The sequence below is a fragment of the Aquarana catesbeiana genome, linkage group LG11, assembly GCF_042186555.1.
Source record: "Aquarana catesbeiana isolate 2022-GZ linkage group LG11, ASM4218655v1, whole genome shotgun sequence".
Classification (NCBI taxonomy): domain Eukaryota; kingdom Metazoa; phylum Chordata; class Amphibia; order Anura; family Ranidae; genus Aquarana; species Aquarana catesbeiana.
The window spans coordinates 82,289,213-82,308,814 of record NC_133334.1 but is presented as its reverse complement, the minus strand read 5'-3'; the positions used below and the strand labels follow the sequence as shown (position 1 = coordinate 82,308,814).

Here is a 19,602-nt window from a genome sequence, read left to right as displayed (position 1 = left end):
CTCATCCGGGGACCCAGCGCTCATCCGGGGACCCAGCGCTCATCCGGGGACCCAGCGCTCATCCGGGGACCCTAGCACCCCAGCGCTCATCCAGGGACCCCAGTGCTCATCCAGGGACCCAGTGCTCATCTGGGGACCCCAGCGCCCATCCGAGGACCCCAGCGCCCATCCGAGGACCCCAGTGCTCATCTGGGGACCCCAGCGCCCATCCGAGGACCCCAGTGCTCATCCGGGGACCCAGTGCTCATCTGGGGACCTAGTGCTCATCGGAGGACCCCAGTGCTCATCCAGGGACCCAGCGCTCATCCGGGGACCCTAGCACCCCAGCGCTCATCCAGGGACCCCAGTGCTCATCCAGGGACCCAGTGCTCATCTGGGGACCCCAGCGCCCATCCGAGGACCCCAGCGCCCATCCGAGGACCCCAGTGCTCATCTGGGGACCCCAGCGCCCATCCGAGGACCCCAGTGCTCATCCGGGGACCCAGTGCTCATCTGGGGACCTAGTGCTCATCGGAGGACCCCAGTGCTCATCCAGGGACCCAGCGCTCATCCGGGGACCCTAGCACCCCAGCGCTCACCCAGGGACCCCAGTGCTCATCCAGGGACCCAGTGCTCATCTGGGGACCCCAGCGCCCATCCGAGGACCCCAGCGCCCATCCGAGGACCCCAGTGCTCATCTGGGGACCCCAGCGCCCATCCAAGGACCCCAGTGCTCATCCGGGGACCCAGTGCTCATCTGGGGACCTAGTGCTCATCGGAGGACCCCAGTGCTCATCTGGGGACCCCAGTGCTGCACGGCAGGAGTGCGAACCACTGCGCTGCTTAACTCATGTTCTCTGCCATTGAGTTCACTCCCACACATCTATTTATTCCTCATCTGTCTATGTAATAATCATTCATTTCTCTTGTCTCATGCTACAATAACCTGTTACCATCAACAGCTGTTTGCTGACCCCCACCTTTTTATTCATTTATAATTTCTTTTTATTTCTAAGCCTCTCATTCCCCCCATGTTGTGCCCCCCCCCATATATCAGAGTTCCCTCTCTCCCTATGTCTGCCCCCCTCCTCTCCTCTCTCTCAGGTTGTTGGGGGTGTTCTCTGGCTCCCCTCCCAGCTCACAGATAATTCCCTCACGTCCTCCAGCTTCGAAAGATCCGTCAGGGCCAATGACAAGGAGGCTGCCCCTGGTCCCGGGCCCTGGATTGGTCCTCTCTCTCTGCTGATTGCCCTGGAAACCCTAAACAGGGGAGAGGAGGAGAGAGGAGGATGCTCAGGGAGGAGGAGGTGGAGGGAGAGGTGGGGAAATGCTTGTAGCCGGCTACATGTGGAGCCTCAGAGACTGAAGGAGAGAGCAGGCAGGCAGCCTCTGGGTGAGCTGGAGCAGCAGGTGGAGGGGGAGGCAGTTGTTGGTGGGGAGGAGGCAGTTGTTGGTGGGGGGGAGGCAGTTGTTGGTGGGGGGGAGGCAGTTGTTGGTGGGGGGGGAGGCAATTGATGGTGTGGGGGAGGCAATTGATGATGTGGGGGGGAGACAGTTGATGGTGCAGAAGCGGGTGAGGAGACAAGAGAGAAAGCAAATAGGGGGGCACAAGGGAAGTGACAAGAATGACAGACAGACACAACACAGAAACTATGAGCTTCTGAAATCTAAATGACACTTTTGCTTTTATTTCCTGGCAGAGCGAAGAGGAGGAGCACAGGGAAGCTGGCGCCAAGTGCCCCCCCAAGAACGGAGTTACCATGGGCAAGGGGGGCCAGAACGGAGAGGGGTGCAGTTCTGGCTGCGTCAAGTCGGATCCTCGCTACAGTTGGGAAGAAATCCAGAAACACAACACGAGGACTGATAAGTGGCTGGTGATAGATCGCAAAGTCTACAACATCAGTGCCTGGGTGAAGAGGCATCCCGGGGGTCTGAGAGTTATCAGCCACTACGCCGGTGAAGATGCCTCGGTGAGTCCTGGGGTCACCCCCAGGTTTTTTTCTTTTTTTTCCATGACCTGCAGAGCATTGCAATCATACAACTGTTGTTAGATTTTAATCTAACAAGATTGATTAACACCAGATTATAAGGTTAGCATTTGTTGTAGATCCCTTATTGCAAAATTTCAAGATTTAAAAAATCAGTTATAAGACGAAACACATCCCATTGGGAGATCCAAACACGTGTGTTTTAATTATATTTCAAGTCAGGGAAGAATGATGGGGGAGATTTACTAAAACTGTATAGTGCAAAATCTAGTGCACTATCCAATCAGCTTCCAGCTTTTATTGTCAAAGCTTAATTGAACAAGCTGATGTTAGAAGCTGATTGGCTGCCATGCACAGCTGCACCAGATTCTAAGCGCTCCCGTTTTAGTAAATCTCCCCCCTCTCCCCCCCCCTCTCTTAAAATTCACCAGTCGAATACACCTCTATAGTAGAATAACCCAGCGGTGACAAATCAGCTGTTGCTTGTGTGTTAGCATGCCAGGTGATTATACAATGTACAAGGAGAGAGCTCCCTGCTCTCCTGACTATGGTGTGATACTGTGTGCATAGGACGTGTCACTGTGGGGTAAAAAATCTGTTTAGCGTTCACATCTCAGTGTTATAAACTAGGTTTTTTTTTTTTTTTTTTTGTAAACATGAACATTTCTGTAACTGTTTTTAGTGGGAAACACAAAATTCTGGATTAAATAACCTGTCAAAAAATAAAATAAAAATGACAGTAACAATGTTTTAATGAAAAAAACAAAATCACAAACACTTTGTAAAAAGATCATCCTGGATTATGTGACCTGTCAAATAATGTCACAAGTATATCAATCCTGTATAATAATAACATTAATAATGTTTTAATGTGAAACACATAATAACACTTTGAAAAAGACTATCCAGGACTAAATGACCCACAAAATACTGCAATAAGAATATACTGTAAATCCTGTGTTACAGTATTTTTATTTGTATTATTATTATTATTATTATTTTTAATGGGAAAGACAAACACTCTACCAAAAGACGATCCTGAACTGTGACCAATCAAATAATGTAAGAAGGGTATAAATCCTATATAATAGCAATAATAATGATAATAATAATAATTTGAGGGCCGGTTCACACCACAAAAACGCACAGCAGATCCGTTACAGATTAGTTTCTGCATACGTGTTTTTGATGCATTTCCGGATGCATTCCAGGCGCTTTTTTTTTTTTTTTTTTTTTTTTTTTTAGGGCCAGTTCAAACCAGTGCAATTTTTTTTCTGCATAAAAAACACATGGAAAGTAGGTTATATGGTTTCCAATGGCATAGTTCACCCCAGTGCGGTCAGTCCAGTGCGTTCCAATTCCAGAAAAAACAGTAGAACATGCTGCATTTGTCCTGCACTTGACTGTACTGGAAAATGGTAAAAAGCATCAAAAACACACCGGATAGCACTGGAAAGCTTCAAAAATGCACCTGACCCCAGTACAGTGAAAAGAAAATCAGGAACAAAGAAGAAAAAAACATCTGGAATGCATCCAGAAACACGTCAGAACTTGCCGAAACGCGTTAAAAACGCACATGTAGAAACGGATCTGAAGTGAGTTTTTGTGGTGTGAACCAGCCCTAAAATAATAGATGCAGCGCTTCCACAAAACAAATCCCACCACAGTGTTGCTGATAAAAATGCAGCAAATGTATCAAGTAGATTGTAAAGTCCTCCACCCACTGTGCTATGCTGAGCATCAGAAGTGAGACTCCTCCTAATAGTAACTGATAGAGTCCCCAGTTCTCAAGTCTCTTGACATTTCTAGTTCACTGTACACTGGAAGAGTTGAGGTTGCTCATGTTTGCATATGGTCATCGTAAGAAATTTATAAATATACATGCAAATATAACATTTGGATATGGAATGTGTGGGTGTCTGGCTTCAAAGGATTTGTATTTGTGAGCCCATGTGTACAAGTATTTTTAATAGTAGTACAAAGGTCAATAATCTGCTGTGAACCCTGGCAGCCAATCACATGTCCATTTTAGGAGCTACACAAGCAGGGACTTATTTCTGATAGGTCGCCAAGTACTACTGGTCATTAAATCTTAGTTAGTATTAATATTCCATTCAAAACATTGACAAAAGCAGAACTGAAAATAAAGTCTTGAAAGGCAAACATGAAGCCTACCAGGTCACTGTTCCTCAAGACTTTTACTATTAGTAATCTGTTGATCTGAGAACCCCTACTTGTGATGCAGGAAAGTTATTCTAAAACACACCCACTGTTATCTGCTTGCTGCCTCTCACATGCAAAGATCCCAGTCAGCAGTGATAAGATTCTCTCAACCACCAATCCGATTTAAACCTGCCCTGGAGGGCCGAATGTGAGCAGTCATATAGCGAGCAGAGAGGAAGTAGCAGAGGTTTCAGGATCTACGTTCCCAGCGACCCTGTGAGGTGCTGTCTGGATTCTTGTTGCAGTGGGTCACAGATAACCTGGATTAAATTTAACTGTGTTAGTCTTCTGATTTTAACATAGTTTCAGTGTTTGCTGGATAGCATTGGTAGCTCATTGCCTTTAACTATCAGCTATAATTAACATATCCCAACTGCATACTGGGCAACATTCCCCACGGGCATGCACAGGGGGCACACCCTAATCCATACCTCCCAACTTTTTGAGATGGGAATGAGGGACACCTATCAGCAAAAGTATACAGCCACACCCCCTTAAAAGGAGAATTGTACAAAAAAAAAACAAGATTGGTTAAACCCACAAGTGCTTTTTTTTACCACTACTATTCCTTTATATTGGCTTTTGGAATTTACAAATACAGCAATTTAGAAATCAGATGAAAGGTTTAGTGCTGGAAAACACTTTTTGATAGATAAAAAGTGAATTTTTTATACATCAATAGAGATCAGACCAAAATGAGGGACAAATGAGGAGGAATGAGGGACAGAGGGACAGTCCCTCGAAATCAGGGACAGTCCCTCGAAATCAGGGACAGTCCCTTGAAATCAGGGACAGTCCCTCGAAATCAGGGACAGTCCCTCGAAATCAGGGACAGTCCCTTGAAATCAGGAACAGTTGGGAGCTATGCTACTCACTCTGTGCAGTGCTGGTTCCCCTTACTGCCCAGGCCCCCCCCTGTGTTGCCCCCCCCCCCCCCCCCCCGAAGTGCTGCTGGTTTCCCCCCTCTCCTCTCCCCTCTGCTGCTGTGGGGGATGTTTCAGGATGGAGAACAGGGGAAAGGGCTAGTCGATATATAATTAACCTGCCAGTTCTTTTTCTAAATGAACATAGTGAACACATCCACTCACTGTGTTGATTCATAACGGAAGCATAGTAAACTGTGTTTACTATGCTTCCCTTTGTGACTGAACAGGAAGCCGTTCAGCACAGAGCGCTTCCCATTTATTCACTGCCCCATGCGGCTGAGGCTGCAGAGAAAGGCATGTGTGTTTGGGCTTTGGGGCACACAACCTAATGCAATAGGCTGCACACACCTATGATCACTGCCACAATGGGAAAGGTCACTGGAATGGACGGGGCTTACATAGACAAGGGGAGGGACCTGTTCAGAATGTGTTCATATTGATAATATATCTTGAGTACTTTATGCAGTAATCTGAGATGGCAAACAAGCAGTAACACGAAAAAAAAAAAAATAAGGGGTCTGTCCACTCATAACTAATAATTATTAAAAAAAGAATGTGTATGCATTTAAAAATAAGTCTACGTGGCATAACATGGTTTGCACATTTAAAATGATTTATAAAAAAAAAAAGAAATTAAATATACAGTTTATTAATTAATAGCCAGTGCATTACATTCATATTCCAATTTCTATCCTTTGTGATTGTAATGAATAAAAGACTATAAAAGGATTGTAATTGTGCCAGAGAATGGTGATTTCATACTGATTCATTTTTTTTTAGAATCAAATACAGTTTATTTTAAGATCGCAAATTACTGGTGATGTAGTAAAGGCTGACCGGTGCTGTAATGAGTAATGACTTCTGCCTTGTGTGGTTACGTAGAGGAAAGACGTTCACATTGCTGACATGCCTCTTCTATTCAGATTCTCATCCACAGAGAACTGCATAGTAGTCAGACCTAGATATGGAACTAATCCATCTGTGTCAATGGATTAGGAATTAGGAGACTCCTAGGAGTACCTTGGACAGGGAAATATTACTTATATTTATTATAATTATTATATTCTGGTTACAGATATAAAGTCTGTGTAATGCAGGGCAATATACATTAATACAATATGCAAACAGGGTATGCAAACTTTTGAGCACAAATGTATATTGATTTTTTTACAGCACCTATCTATCATGTGTGTGTACTGTGCAGCACAGTCCTATTTTAGTGCTCATTCTATAGCTGTTTGCAAACTGCTGGCTGCTATAAATCCACTTGCTGACCGGCCTTTTTGTGGAACATTTTGTTTACAAGTTTAAATTAGTATTTTTTGCTAGAAAATGACTCAGAACCAACAAACATTATATATGTACATATATTGTTTATCAGAGACCCTAGAGAATAAAATGGTGATTGTTGCAATATTTTATGTCACACTGTAGTTGCGCAGCGTTCTTCTAAATGCAATTTTTTTCGTAAAAAATACGCTTTAATGAATTTAAATAAAACAAAACACTAAAGATAGCCCAGTCATTTTGTATATTGTAAAGGATGATGTTATGCCAAGTAATTAGATACCTAACATGTAATACTTTAAAATTGGGCACACTCGTGGAATGGAGACAAACTACGATACTCAAAAATCTCCATGGGCAATGATTTATTTTTTTTACAGGTTACATGTTTAGCGTTACAGAGGAGGTCTAGTGCTAGAATTATTGCTCACATGTGTGGTTTGAACACCATTTACATATGCGAGCGCAACTTACTTATGCGTTCGCTTCTGCACGTAAGCATAGAGGGATAGGGTGCTTTAAAATAAAAATTTCTTATGTATATTACTTTTTATTTTTTATTTTTACACTGTCCCTTTATTTTTATTTTTTTTTTATAACCTTTATTCCTATTACAAGGAATATAAACATTCCTTGTAATAAAAATAAGCATGACAGTTCCTCTTTATTGAGAGATCTGGGGTCAAAAAGTCCCAGATCTCTCATTTACCTTTAAAAGCAAAAGCAAAAATAATAATTTTTTGACACTTTGACTCTAAAAAAAAAAATTCTTTAAGCCAGAGAACCGGAAGTCACGTCGGAGGTTGCTGTGGTCTTCCAAGAGCATAGCGCTGAGTGGGGGCCATCTTGCCCTCACTCGACTTCCTGCCTAGCCATCAGCTGGATCAGATTGAAACAACCAGAAAGCAGCTGGGGGGGGGGGGGGGGGGGACACCTCTTCAGCCACCTCTAAAAGTGATCCCATGGCAAATCCGCCACGGGATCACTTTTATCCGGCGCTGAACCCGCTCCCAGAAAAGAATGATACTGGGGTTATGAAAGCTACCTGCTGCCATAACCCCTGTATTTAACGTCAAAGTAATGATGTATATATACTGTAGGGGGTCGGCAAGTGGTGTTTAAAGAACATAGTTCTTTTTTCAAAAATTCTGATTAAAGCTGATCCAGCCAGATATAAAAACACACATTGATGCTGGTCTGTGTTTATTAAAATATTGTTAAATGCTCAGTATGAGCTGACATCAGCCCCTTGCAATCCCTGCACATCAGAGATCATATTGGGAAGGAATAAGCAGCACGAGGAGGCAACAAACTGAGCAGAGTTCAAGGAGTACCAGAGAGGTGAGCTTGTAGGCAGATGTGTGACTTCTTCAGGCTGGCAGGAACTCAATGGGGACTAAGTTGCCCCCTGTTATGAGCTTGCTTCCCCTTGGAAGCCTGGGGTTAGGACGGTCCTGTTGGAGCTGGAACTGGGTGAGCCTGCAGTGTGCACCCAAGCCAGAGAAGATCTATTGTATTCTTCAGTTTTTTTTTTTCTATTGCTTTACTCCTGTGATGTCATAATCTTTGCACATGGGGAATGCTGGATGCTTGCTCTTGGCACAAGCATGTGCCATAGTTAAGAGAAGGGAAAATGTAGGCAGATGTAATGGTTCAATATGTCCTCTGACCTGAAGAGGGCACTGTATCACTTCTTTAGTCTGGCAAGAACTCACTTAGGACTAAGTTGACACCTGTTATGGGCTCCAGTCGGCCATTTTGGAAATGCCAGTGGGGACTTTGATTAACACTGAAATCCCTCAAGATCTGGGCACCCATTTTGGCATAAATAAATAAATAAAAATAAAAATAAAATAAAATATATATATATATATATATATATATATATATATATATATATATATATATATACTGTCCTATATGGTAGGTGGAAGGGGCAGCAGACACCATGTAGCTGGGAGGCTGCCCTGTCCAGGGATGGCTTTGCTTCCTAAAAATGAGAAGTCAGCAGGAAGAGATGTTGGTAGGTTGAACTCTCCTCTGGGGAGACATAGCTAGTCCACAGGCCTGGAAAAGTGTATGGCAGGATCATTTTATTTATTTTTATTTTAGGTACTTATATAACGCCTTCAATTTACACAGTGCTTTACATATACGGTACATTGTACATTCACATCAGCCCCTGCCCTCATGGAGCTAACAACCTAAGCATGAGATGCAAAGCTGTTTAAGTACTGTTCACTAAAGTTCATAAAAGCCAATGCAATGAAGACCTCTTGAGCCTATAGGGAAAGAGGGCCTTGACTGATGGGGGCATGGCCAGGTGCTGGACAAGGTGGTTGATGGTCACCAAGGATTGGTGGAAATATGGGGGGTGGGCTTGGCCTGAGCTCAGAAAACTATTGCCCCCAGGGAATTCTGGGTCTTTTGAAGAAGTGGATGGAAGAGCTGCCCACCCTCCTGTCCCTTTTTTCCTTTTTGGTATGTCACAGCTTGCTACAGTTTCTTGAGCTTGCCAGCATTTAAAGTTGGTGTAATGGGCTATGCCCTTGATGGAAAATTGGAAGTAGGCTGTCTGTCCAGCACTTATGTTAAGCACAGGCCCCCTTTGGAATTGCGTGCTCACAGTACAACTGTGACTGGCACTGGTTTAAAGTGTTCACATGTTATGTGTTGGAATTTAAATAAAACTGTGGCCTTGCCCTTTCCAACCTAATGGTTGTAAGTGTTTTTATTTAATGGGGTGAGGGGGCAAGGGTGGTGGGGTTTTTTAATCCCATTATGTTACATTTGTACCTAGGCCCATTGCGCCTCAGCAGTCATGCCTCTTTACTGATTATAAATGCAGGAGTTATGTGCCTTTTAGGAGGTGAGATGCACAGCTGAGTTAATGGCGAGCAATGAGTAACATGCAGGGCGGTAAATGTAATTTATTATGCACAGCCTATACCAGGGGAATGTATTAGAAGTGTTAAGAGTTGCAGACACATATTAACGTGTGAAGAGCAAACCTAATATACCTATCTGGTGGTGGCTAGCTGAAATGAGGTTTACTCTCATGGTAGTGGTTTAGGACCTCCAAAGTTGAGTCAGGCACCTGGTGGCCTGTGCCTCCATCTCACGTCCCTCAGGTGTTTAGACTAACCTAGGAATCTTAGCCTGAACCTCGGAATTTACAGGGCCCTGAAAGAAAATGTGCTTCAGGAGTAAATAGGGGTCGGAGGGGGTGAAGAACAGGAGGATGTAGTGTGCAGTGTCTCAGCATTCCTACATGTGTGTGGCTGATATAAAGGTCTGTGTGGACTCTGGGTGGTTGCAGTACAAGAAAGATGGCCCCTGGATAGCCCTGTATTTCTGTAGCCCACTAGCTGAAGAGTTTTGGACATGTGTTGCAGCTAGGGAATGCCTAAAAACTCATGAGTCTTCTGCTACTCCTTTCACTATCCAATCACAGGGTGGGGAAGGGGAAAGACCTATAGGTATTACTGAACTGCAGGTTAGGTCAAAGTAGGTCTCCTCCCCTACCAGCGAGTATTTCCTTCTATGATACGATCCCACAGACAGTTCTTGAGGATTGTTTGAAGACTGGTCCATGTTCAGTCAAATTTTCTAAAAAAAAAAATGAATCATTTCTAGACTCGGACAGAACATTAAAACCATTGTTTCTTTGAACAAAATGATACGTGTAAACTAGTGAACACGGTCTTTCATTGGTTTACAGTACTACAACACAGTTCAATGAACACAGGTACTACAGCAGTATATGTAGATGAGTGCAGCAGTGATAACCCAGGCTTCTTAGGTATGACAATCTGGCAACACAGAAGTGAATGCAGCCACCCTGAAGACCATAAATGCCCCAGTGCACCAGTAGTCAGGCTGCATCTTTTATTTTTATAGGGGAGCACAGTGGCTAGCAATTATGCCTTGCAGCACTGGGGTCCTTGATTGAAATCTCAGCCAGGACACTATCTGCATTGAGTATGCATATTTTTCCTTTATTTGTGTGGGTTCCCTCCTACACTCCAAGGACATGATGGTAGGTTATTTGGCTTCCGTCTTAATTGGCCCTAGTATGTATGTACAAATTGGCTATGTCCATGTGGCATTCTGCATGCCAGCCCAAAGCCCGAGGAATTGGAGAAGGTTAAGGAATGACTTGGCAACCTACCTTGTAAAAATATCCCCAAGAAAGTTTTATGGAAAAAGTCTTCAAGCATATCAGACATAGTGCCAGAGAGCTGGCCCATCTGAACAATCAACAACTGAATGGCTTATGCATGCATGGGGGTTGGTTCACACTACAAGGGAATAGGTTTAATAAATACGATACAAACCCACTTCTTGTGCCAGATAAGTTCTTAAAAAACTCAGTATTTTTGCTCACACATGATTGGATGATGGATAACAGTGGAGCTTTACCTCACTCACTAAGGCTCCATTCACATTTGAGAGTAGCAGGAACTCGTGTTCCCACAAGCATTTTTTTTTTGCTTGTTTTGGCGTTTTTCCGCTCATCGTGCATAGGGCAGCCTGTTCATTTGAATAAGCTAGCCTATGTGTAATAAATGCCCCGAAGGAGCCCCAAATATTTTTTTGGAACAAAGCGTGGCGCTTTTGTATTGCGCATTTTGGTGACTTTTGATGTGTGAAAAAACACGCGCCAAAATGCATGTCTGATGCCGGCATTTAGGGTACTATTATTAATTTTTGGCACCCCAAGAACGACACGTGCTTGCAGTGCGTTTGCAGCGCATTTCTGAAGAGTGGCTTTGTCGCGTGTTCCAGGAACGCTCAGGTGTGAATGCAGCCTAAGTGAATAGGAAAATTTCCTTGCAAAGCGGACAGCCTATTTTCCTTTAGTAAATCAATCCCACACATCCTCCAGAGACATGAGCCTGCACTGTGCCCAATGCTTTTCACCTAAGTCAATAAAGGCTTGGGAGATTGTATTGTGCACTTCACTGACAATAGCTGTGATCAGATTTCAGTATGCCAGTGCAATGTCTGCATACCCTGAATCTGATTGTACGTTGTATTATTGTGATGTTACAATTACACACCGGAGCCTATAATGCACGTCTTTTGTATGTACAGTATACTTGTAGATTTTTATTCCTAGGGATCTGTGTGGTCTGCTTCTGTTATATCGCAGAGTACAAATCGCAAGCCTTAAGCATATAAAAAAATTAGGAACAATGCCATGTAAAGGGTTTCCGAGGGCTGTCTCGTCTGTTAGAGACAGCTGGTCATGTCTGCCTGTAGGAGGGCTCCAAATAAAGCAGAGCTCTGATTGGAGGAGGGCCTTCTGCTGATGCTCATTGAGAACAAGGGATGCAGAGAAACGCAGAGACGAGGTTACTGCAGTTCACAGCAATGCAGGCAACTGGCGGTCAGGCGCAGTCAAGGAAACCGTTAATGAGGAGGAATAGAGTTGAGCAGATATTATCAAATATCAATTGTACACCTATATAGTACAACATACTATGACATAAACATAATGTTAAAAAAAAATATATATCTATATATATATATCTATATATATAGATATATATATATAGATATATATATATCTATATATATATATATACAGGGGCATCTCATAAAATTACACTATCACCAAAAAGTTAATTTTTTTCAGTAATTCAATTCAAAAAGTGAAACTCATATATTTTATATAGATGCGTTACACACAGAGTGATACATTTCAATAATTTCTCCGCAGGATTTGGAAACCTTGCAAAAAGATCTGAACAAATTAATGGGGTGGGCAACTTCATGGCAAATGAGGTTCAATGTAGAAAAATGTAAAATAATGCATTTGGGTGGCAAAAATATGAATGCAATCTATACACTGGGGGGAGAACCTCTGGGGGAATCTAGGATGGAAAAGGACATGGGGGTCCTAGTAGATGATAGGCTCAGCAATGGCATGCAATGCCAAGCTACTGCTAACAAAGCAAAACGAATATTGGCATGCATTAAAAAGGGGATCAACTCCAGGGATAAAACGATAATTCTCCCACTCTACAAGACTCTGGTCCGGCCGCACCTAGAGTATGCAGTCCAGTTCTGGACACCAGTCCTCAGGAAGGATGTATTGGAAATGGAGCGAGTACAAAGAAGGGCAACAAAGCTAATAAAGGGTCTGGAGGATATTAGTTATGAGGAAAGGTTCCGAGCACTGAACTTATTCTCTCTGGAGAAGAGACGCTTGAGATGGGATATGATTTCAATTTACAAATACCGTACTGGTGACCCCACAATAGGGATAGAACTTTTTAGCAGAAGGGAGTTTAATAAGACACGTGGCCACTCAATAAAATTAGAAGAAAAGAGGTTTAACCATAAACTGCGTAGAGGGTTCTTTACTGTAAGAACGGCAAGGATGTGGAATTCCCTTCCACAGACGGTGGTCTCAGCAGGGGGCATTGATAGTTTCAAGAAACTATTAGATAAGCACCTGAATGACCGCAACATACAGGGGTATATAATGTAATACTGACATATAATCACACACATAGGTTGGACTTGATGGACTTGTGTCTTTTTTCAACCCCACCTACTATGTAACTATGTAACATTTCTTTCTTTTAATTTTGATGATTGGGGCTTACAGCTACAGCTAAATTCTGTATCTCAGAAAATTAGAATATTACATAAGGTCAATAAAAAAAAAAAAAAAAAGGATTTTGAATACAGAAGATGTTGGCTTACTGAAAAGTATGCCCATGTACAGTATAGTATGCACTCAATACTTGGTCGGGGGTCCTTTTGCATGAATTATTGCATCAATGCGGAGTGGTGGCATGGAAGCCACTCAGCATTGAAAAATGTTTTCCTTTAAATCCTAAGAGACTTTTCACACCACTGAGCTGTGGGTGCCGTGCGTTTGAAAAGTTCTGCGTGTTGCTTCTTAAGAGCCCTTGCACACTGGGGCGGTTTGCAGGCGCTATTGCGCTAATAATACCGCCTGCAAACCGCCCCGAAAGTGCCGCTGCTTTCATTCCAGTGTGCAAGCCCCGAGGGCTTGCACACTGGAGCGATGCGCTGGCAGGACGGTAAAAAAAGTCCTGCTAGCAGCATCTTCGGAGCGGTGAAGGAGCGGTGTGTATACCGCTCCTTTACCGCTCCTGCCCATTGAAATCAATGGGACGGCGCGGCTATACCGCCGGCAAAGCGCCTCTGCAGAGGCGCTTTGCGGTGGTATTTAACCCTTTCTCGGCCGCTAGCGGGGGGTAAAACCGCCCCCGCTAGCGGCCGCATACCGACGGTAAAACGCCGCTAATAATAGCGGCGTTTTACCGCCGACGCCGCCCCCCGCCCCAGTGTGCAAGGGCTCTTAGTGCTGTGTTTAAAACTTCAAGAAAAATGCAGCTTCCCACTGAAATGAATAGAAGTTGAACAACACAGTTCCATAGCTCCCAACTGTCCCTGATTTCGAGGGACGACCCTGATTTGGAACAATGTCCCTCTGTCCCTCGTTCCTCATTTGTCTCTCATTTTGGTCTGATCCATATAGTTGTATATAAAATGCACTTTTTATCTTTCAAAAAGTGTTTCCCAATGTAAACCTTTCATCCAAATTCTAAATTGCTGCATTTGTAAATTATAAAAGCCAATATAAAGGAATGTAGATACTAAAAGACTATGGAGTGGACTTTATAGGCACACGGGTAGATTTGCTAAAAATGATAACGTTGATTTATTGAATACAAATTTCGTATAATACAAGCAAAAAATACAGGTACAGACGTATAAAATTCAGTAGGGTTAATATTATATATCCCGCACACAACCTTCACCCCACTTCATACAATACGTAGAACTGGTAGTGTGACCAGCAGTATGGAAATTGAATTTCCCGTAGTGGTGATTCTGTTGGAGGTGTAGGCAAGCAAACTTGCGGGTCAGGTTGTGAGTCCGGGTATACGTGAACTTTTAGTTGCTCGACATGTTGCGTGTGGGAGCACGCTTCCTCAGGAGCACATGAAATTCATGCATAAAAACGAATGCGAGATAGGAGGTATCAGGACAAGCTAACAAGCATGGTTTAAAATCTCCAAAAACACTGCGCTTACCCTAACAATAGCAGCTCACACAACAAACAAGGAAATTTGTAAATAATGCAGGTGTATATAGTGTAGCGCTGATTGGGATAAGAATTTTTCAAATTACAAAAAATCAATATATCAAACCATTATTCCTAACCTATGTATTTCAAAAAACATTGAGAGTGAATTCCAATAGGCACCTATTACATATAAGATCTGAAGACAAAATAAAAAGTCCAACATAGATGGTGGTGTTCTACACCACGTGAAATAACAAACTGAGAAGATGTTTGTTCTTGGACTCTCGACAAACCTCTTTCGCATGTAACCCGGTCTCGTAGTGGCCTTAGTCCTGCCAAAGGAAAGCAGTTATTGGGCAGGACTAAGGCCACTATGAGACCGGCGAAAGAGGTTTGTCGAGAGTCCTAGAACAAACATCTGGATTCCACAACGTTCCACTGTGAAACCCCACATCATTGCCTGGTGGCAACACAAGCGTTATTGACTCAGGTGACATACGTCTCTCTGAGTCCAACGGTTCCGGTAAGCCTGCATTGCTTCCACACGGAGGACCCATTTATTTTATATCACTTCTTCTCAGTTTGCTATTTCACGTGGTGTAGAACACCACCATCTATGTTGGACTTTTTATTTTGTCTTCATATCTTATATGTAATAGGTGCCTATTGGAATTCACTCTCAATGTTTTTTGAAATACATAGGTTAGGAATAATGGTTTGATATATTGATTTTTTGTAATTTGAAAAATTCTTATCCCAATCAGAGCTACACTATATACACCTACACTAACAAGCATGGTTTCCTGGGTCTCATCCAGAGACCACAGAATGTATAGCAATGCGGAACTAGCAGGTAAAGAATACTAGTTGGTAGCCTAGTATAGGTGTGGTTTGGTGGTCTGCTTATGCAGTATAAAGGTAAAAATGAACACCTTGGAGAGGTAACCCTCTACAAGGCCAGACCGTGGACACCGTGTATTCAGCCTAATAGCTAATCGCATCTGCCCTGTGGCATATTTTCCCTTTTTTTGTGTGGGTTCCCTCCTACACTCCAAGGACATGATGGTAGGTTAATTGGCTTCCGTCTTAATTGGCCCTAGTATGTATGTATAAATTGGCTATGTCCATGTGGCATTCTGCATGCCAGCCCAAAGCCTGAGGAATTGGAGAAGGTTAAGGAATGACTTGGCAACCTACCTTGTAAAAATATCCCCAAGAAAGTTCCATGGAAAAAGCCTTCAAGCATATCAGACATAGTGCCCAGAGAGCTGGTCCACTGAACAATCAATAACTGAATAGCTTATGCATGCATAGGGCTTGGTACAAGGGAATAGCTTTAATAAATACGATAAAAACTAACTTCTTGTGCAAGGTAAGTTCTTAAAAAAACTCAGTATTTTTGCTCACACAAGATTGGATGATGGAAGACAATGGAGCTTTACCTCATTCACTAAGGCCCCATTCACATTTGAGAGTAGCAGGAACTTGCGTTTCCGCACACATTTTTTTTTCCCGTTTTTGGAGTTTTTCCGCTCGTCACGCATAGGGAAGCCCATTCATTTGAATAGGCTATCCTACGTGTGATAAATGCCCGAAGGAGCCCCCAAATATTTTTGTGGAGCGGAGCCTGGTGGTTTTCGCATTGAAAAATGTTTTTCCTTCTTTGGTGTGTTGTTGAAAACTGCACCAAAAACACAGCTTTCCAAATGAATGGATGTTGCGGCAAGATTGTGGTAAAAACGCAGGGAGCAGGCAACCCAAAAACGCACCACAAATGCACAGGAAACACAGCAAACTCACGGTAATAAAAGCATATGATTTTGCTACAGAGGCAGTGTGAAAGGGCCCTAAGAGGCGGTGATACAATGTCTTTATGGTAAGTTAGTAGGCTAGCAGTTGCTTTGATGCTTTTAGGAGTTGCTTGAAAATGTTCTTTAACGGCAAGAAATTACCTATTCATTGTTTTTCCACACAGGAAGCTTTCCTTGCATTTCATCCAGATCTGAATTTTGTGAGGAAATTTCTGAAGCCGCTGTATATTGGTGAACTGGACGAGAATGAGCCCAGCCAGGACCGTGGAAAAAATGTAAGTCTACTATCACATTGCTGTGTAAAGGCTGGCTAGAGACGTAACAGGAAATGAGAGGAAATCACTCCAAAGCAAAGAGAATTCCCATCTTTGAAGGATGGAGGATTGCCCTTACTTCCTGTTCTAAAGACACCTAAAAATGTTAGATTTCCCCCCAATTTCTTAGTATCTAAGTACCTTTCTCCTAACCGATATACAGCTGTCACATGACCCAGCTCTTTCCCAGCCTCTCTGCAGGGAAACATAAGCAGGAGGAGCTTCTAGTCCTCTGCTGCTTGTCACATGTTTAAAAAAAATAAATAAAAAACAGCCTTTGAGATACAAAATAAAAAATGAATAATTAATATAAAACTGTTTTCATACAAATGTATATATTTGAAATCAAATCTTTATTATTTTTTTAACAATAACATGGTGTGGGTGGATGTCACGCCCCTCCAGCCCGTGTCTTAGAATAACAGGGAGGCAAATCTTCCATCAATCTACATTTAATATCCCACCCCCATTGTGTTTAGCTGGTTAGTGGACGTTAAGAAGGAGGGAGGGAGTGGGCTGTCATTTACCACTGTGTATACACCTACATGTGTGACTTTATAGTCACATGGGCTGCTCAGATGTGATTGGGAGGAAATGCTCAGCATAGAAGCTCACTGAAAACTGAGCATGTGCAGAGCTGCCAACAATGCTCTGAAAAATCCCCAACTGCAATATGGGGTATTGGGATACGGACAGGAGGAGGACATAGATAACAGTTAGATCAATCAGGTTTTTTGCAGACTACAGAAAACAAATCTCATAGTGACTGAGTGAGTATGGACAGCATGTAATACACCATTTATTGATATTTTTTCATGATGGGGGTTTAGTGACACTTTAACCACTTCCTGCCCGGCCTATAGCAGAATGATGGCGGTGTTTTAGTTATCCTGACTGGGCGTCATATGACGTCCAGCAGGAAAAGCTCTGATCGCGCACCCTAGGGGGCGCGCAGAGCGGTGATCAATGGCGCGGCGTGTCAGTTTGACACACCGCATCACCAATCTCGGTAAAGAGCCTCTGACGGAGGCTCTTTACCACGTGATCAGCCGTGTCCAATCACGGCTGATCACGATGTAAACAGTAAGAGCCGTTTATCGGCTTTTCTTCAGTCGTGTCCGACAGACGCAAGTAGAAGAGAGCCGATCGGTGGCTCTCCTGACAGGGGGGGTCTGTGCTGATTTTTTATCAGTGCAGCCCCCCACGGATGCCCGTCCAGGACCACCAGGATACTGCCAGAACCACCAGGGATGTCCACCACACAGAACCACCAGGTATGCCACCCTAGACCACCTAGATTGGGATATGCCAATCAGTGCCCAGGCAGCTGCCAATCAGTGCCCCGACAGCTGCCAATCAGTGCCAATTAAAATTGCCTGCCAGTGCCAGTGCCACCAGTGATGCCTATCAGTGCAATCTATCAGTGCCGCCTATCAGTGCCCAGCAGTGCCGCCTATCAGTGCAACCCCTAAGTACCCATCAGTGCAGCCTTTCAGTGCCCATCAGTGTTGCCTATGAGTACCCATCAGTGCTGCCTATCAATGCCCATCAGTGCTGCATATCAGTGCCACCCATCAGTGCCGCCTATTAGTGCCCATCAGTGCTGCCTGTCAGTGCCCATCATCAGTGCCCGTCAGTGCCACCTCATCAGTGCCATCTCATTGGTGCCACCTCATCGGTGCCTCCTTATCAGTGCCCATCAGAGCAGCTTATCAGTGCCCATCAGTGAAGGAGAAACTTTTTTACAAAATTTTATAACAGAAAAACTTTTTTTTTTCATTTTTTTTAATTTGTTTAGAAAAAAATAAAAACCACAGAGGTTATCAAATACCAACAAAAAAAAGTTCTATTTGTGGGAACAAAATGATAAAAATTTTGTTTGGGTACAGTGTAGCATGATCGCGTAATTGTCATTTAAAAAGTGACAGCGCTGAAACCTGAAAATTGGCCTGGGCAGGAAGGGAGGTAAGTGCCTGGTATTGAAGTGGTTAATGCACTAACTAGAGCAAGCAGTAAGGCTTCTGACTTTTTTCGACTTTCCCAGTTGGAATACAGTGGAACCTCGGATTGTGAGTAATGAGGTTAACGAGCATTTCGCAATACGAGCACTGTAGTTTTAAAAATCGTAACTCGGTTTGCGAGTGTTGTCTTGCAAAACAAGCACGATTCAGGCCAAAGCATTGCAGTACCGCGGTTGGCCTGAGGTGGGGGGGGGCGCCGGATCGGCGCCGCTCGGAAATGCACGGAAAGGCCTGAGGACAGCTCGGCTGACCTCGGTAAACCTCAGGAACGGAGTCTTTCCGAGGTTTGCCGAGGTCAGCTGAGGTGTGCTCGGGCCTTTCCGCCCATTTCCGAGGCTCTCCGGCGCCATTGTGCTCGGGCCTTTCCGGCCGTTTCCGAGGCTCTCCGGCGCCCCCCCCCCACCTCTGGCCGCATTGGTTTGCATGCCATTGAGGTCAATGTGGAACAAATTATTTTCGTTTCGATTGACTTTAATGGGGAAACTCGCTTTGATATGCGAGTACTTTGGATTATGAGCATACTCCTGGAACAGATTATGCTCGTAATCTGAGGTTCCACTGTACTTTTATTCTCAGTCAGTAGTTCAAAAAGTATTGGAGCCAGTAAGTCACTATAACAGACAGGCAAAAAAGTGTTTTCAGAGTTTAGTGGTGGCAGCCTTTATATCTCTCTCATGATAGGTTTACTTGAAAGGGTTAGTTCCCAGGCTTAATGTACACGGGACGTTTTTACAACCTCTCCTGAACTATTTAACTTGACAGATAGTAACCCACGTTTAAAACGTCTGTTTTGCTGCGTTTACATGCCGCGTTTAGCCACGTTTTGCTGCGTTTGCGTTTAGAAGCATTTAAAAAAAAAAATTTTTTTTTAAATAGCCAAAAATGCCCGTAAGCGAAATGCTGCTAAACGTGAGTTACCGCGTTTTGTCGCGTTTAGAAGCGTTTGGCGTTTGAAATGCCTCTAAACTCAGCGTCTGAA

At 43.6% G+C, this 19,602-nt stretch overlaps 1 protein-coding gene and 1 long non-coding RNA gene across 3 annotated transcripts in view; both read left to right on the top strand.

Annotated features, from left to right (window-relative positions):
• The window catches only part of LOC141112133 (uncharacterized), a 186,354-nt gene that overhangs the window by 125,041 nt on the left and 41,711 nt on the right, over window positions 1-19,602 (top strand). The window lies entirely within an intron of this gene.
• The window catches only part of LOC141112132 (fatty acid desaturase 2-like), a 54,096-nt gene continuing 35,720 nt past the window's right edge, over window positions 1,227-19,602 (top strand). The window contains exons 1-3 of one of the 2 annotated variants that reach the window (XM_073604615.1): window positions 1,227-1,372; window positions 1,680-1,949; window positions 16,453-16,563. In XM_073604615.1, the coding sequence (XP_073460716.1) occupies window positions 1,740-1,949; window positions 16,453-16,563 (321 nt within the window). In that variant the 5' untranslated portion in view covers window positions 1,227-1,372; window positions 1,680-1,739. The remainder of the gene's footprint in view (window positions 1,373-1,679; window positions 1,950-16,452; window positions 16,564-19,602) is intronic. The other variant, XM_073604614.1, reaches the window with a different exon arrangement.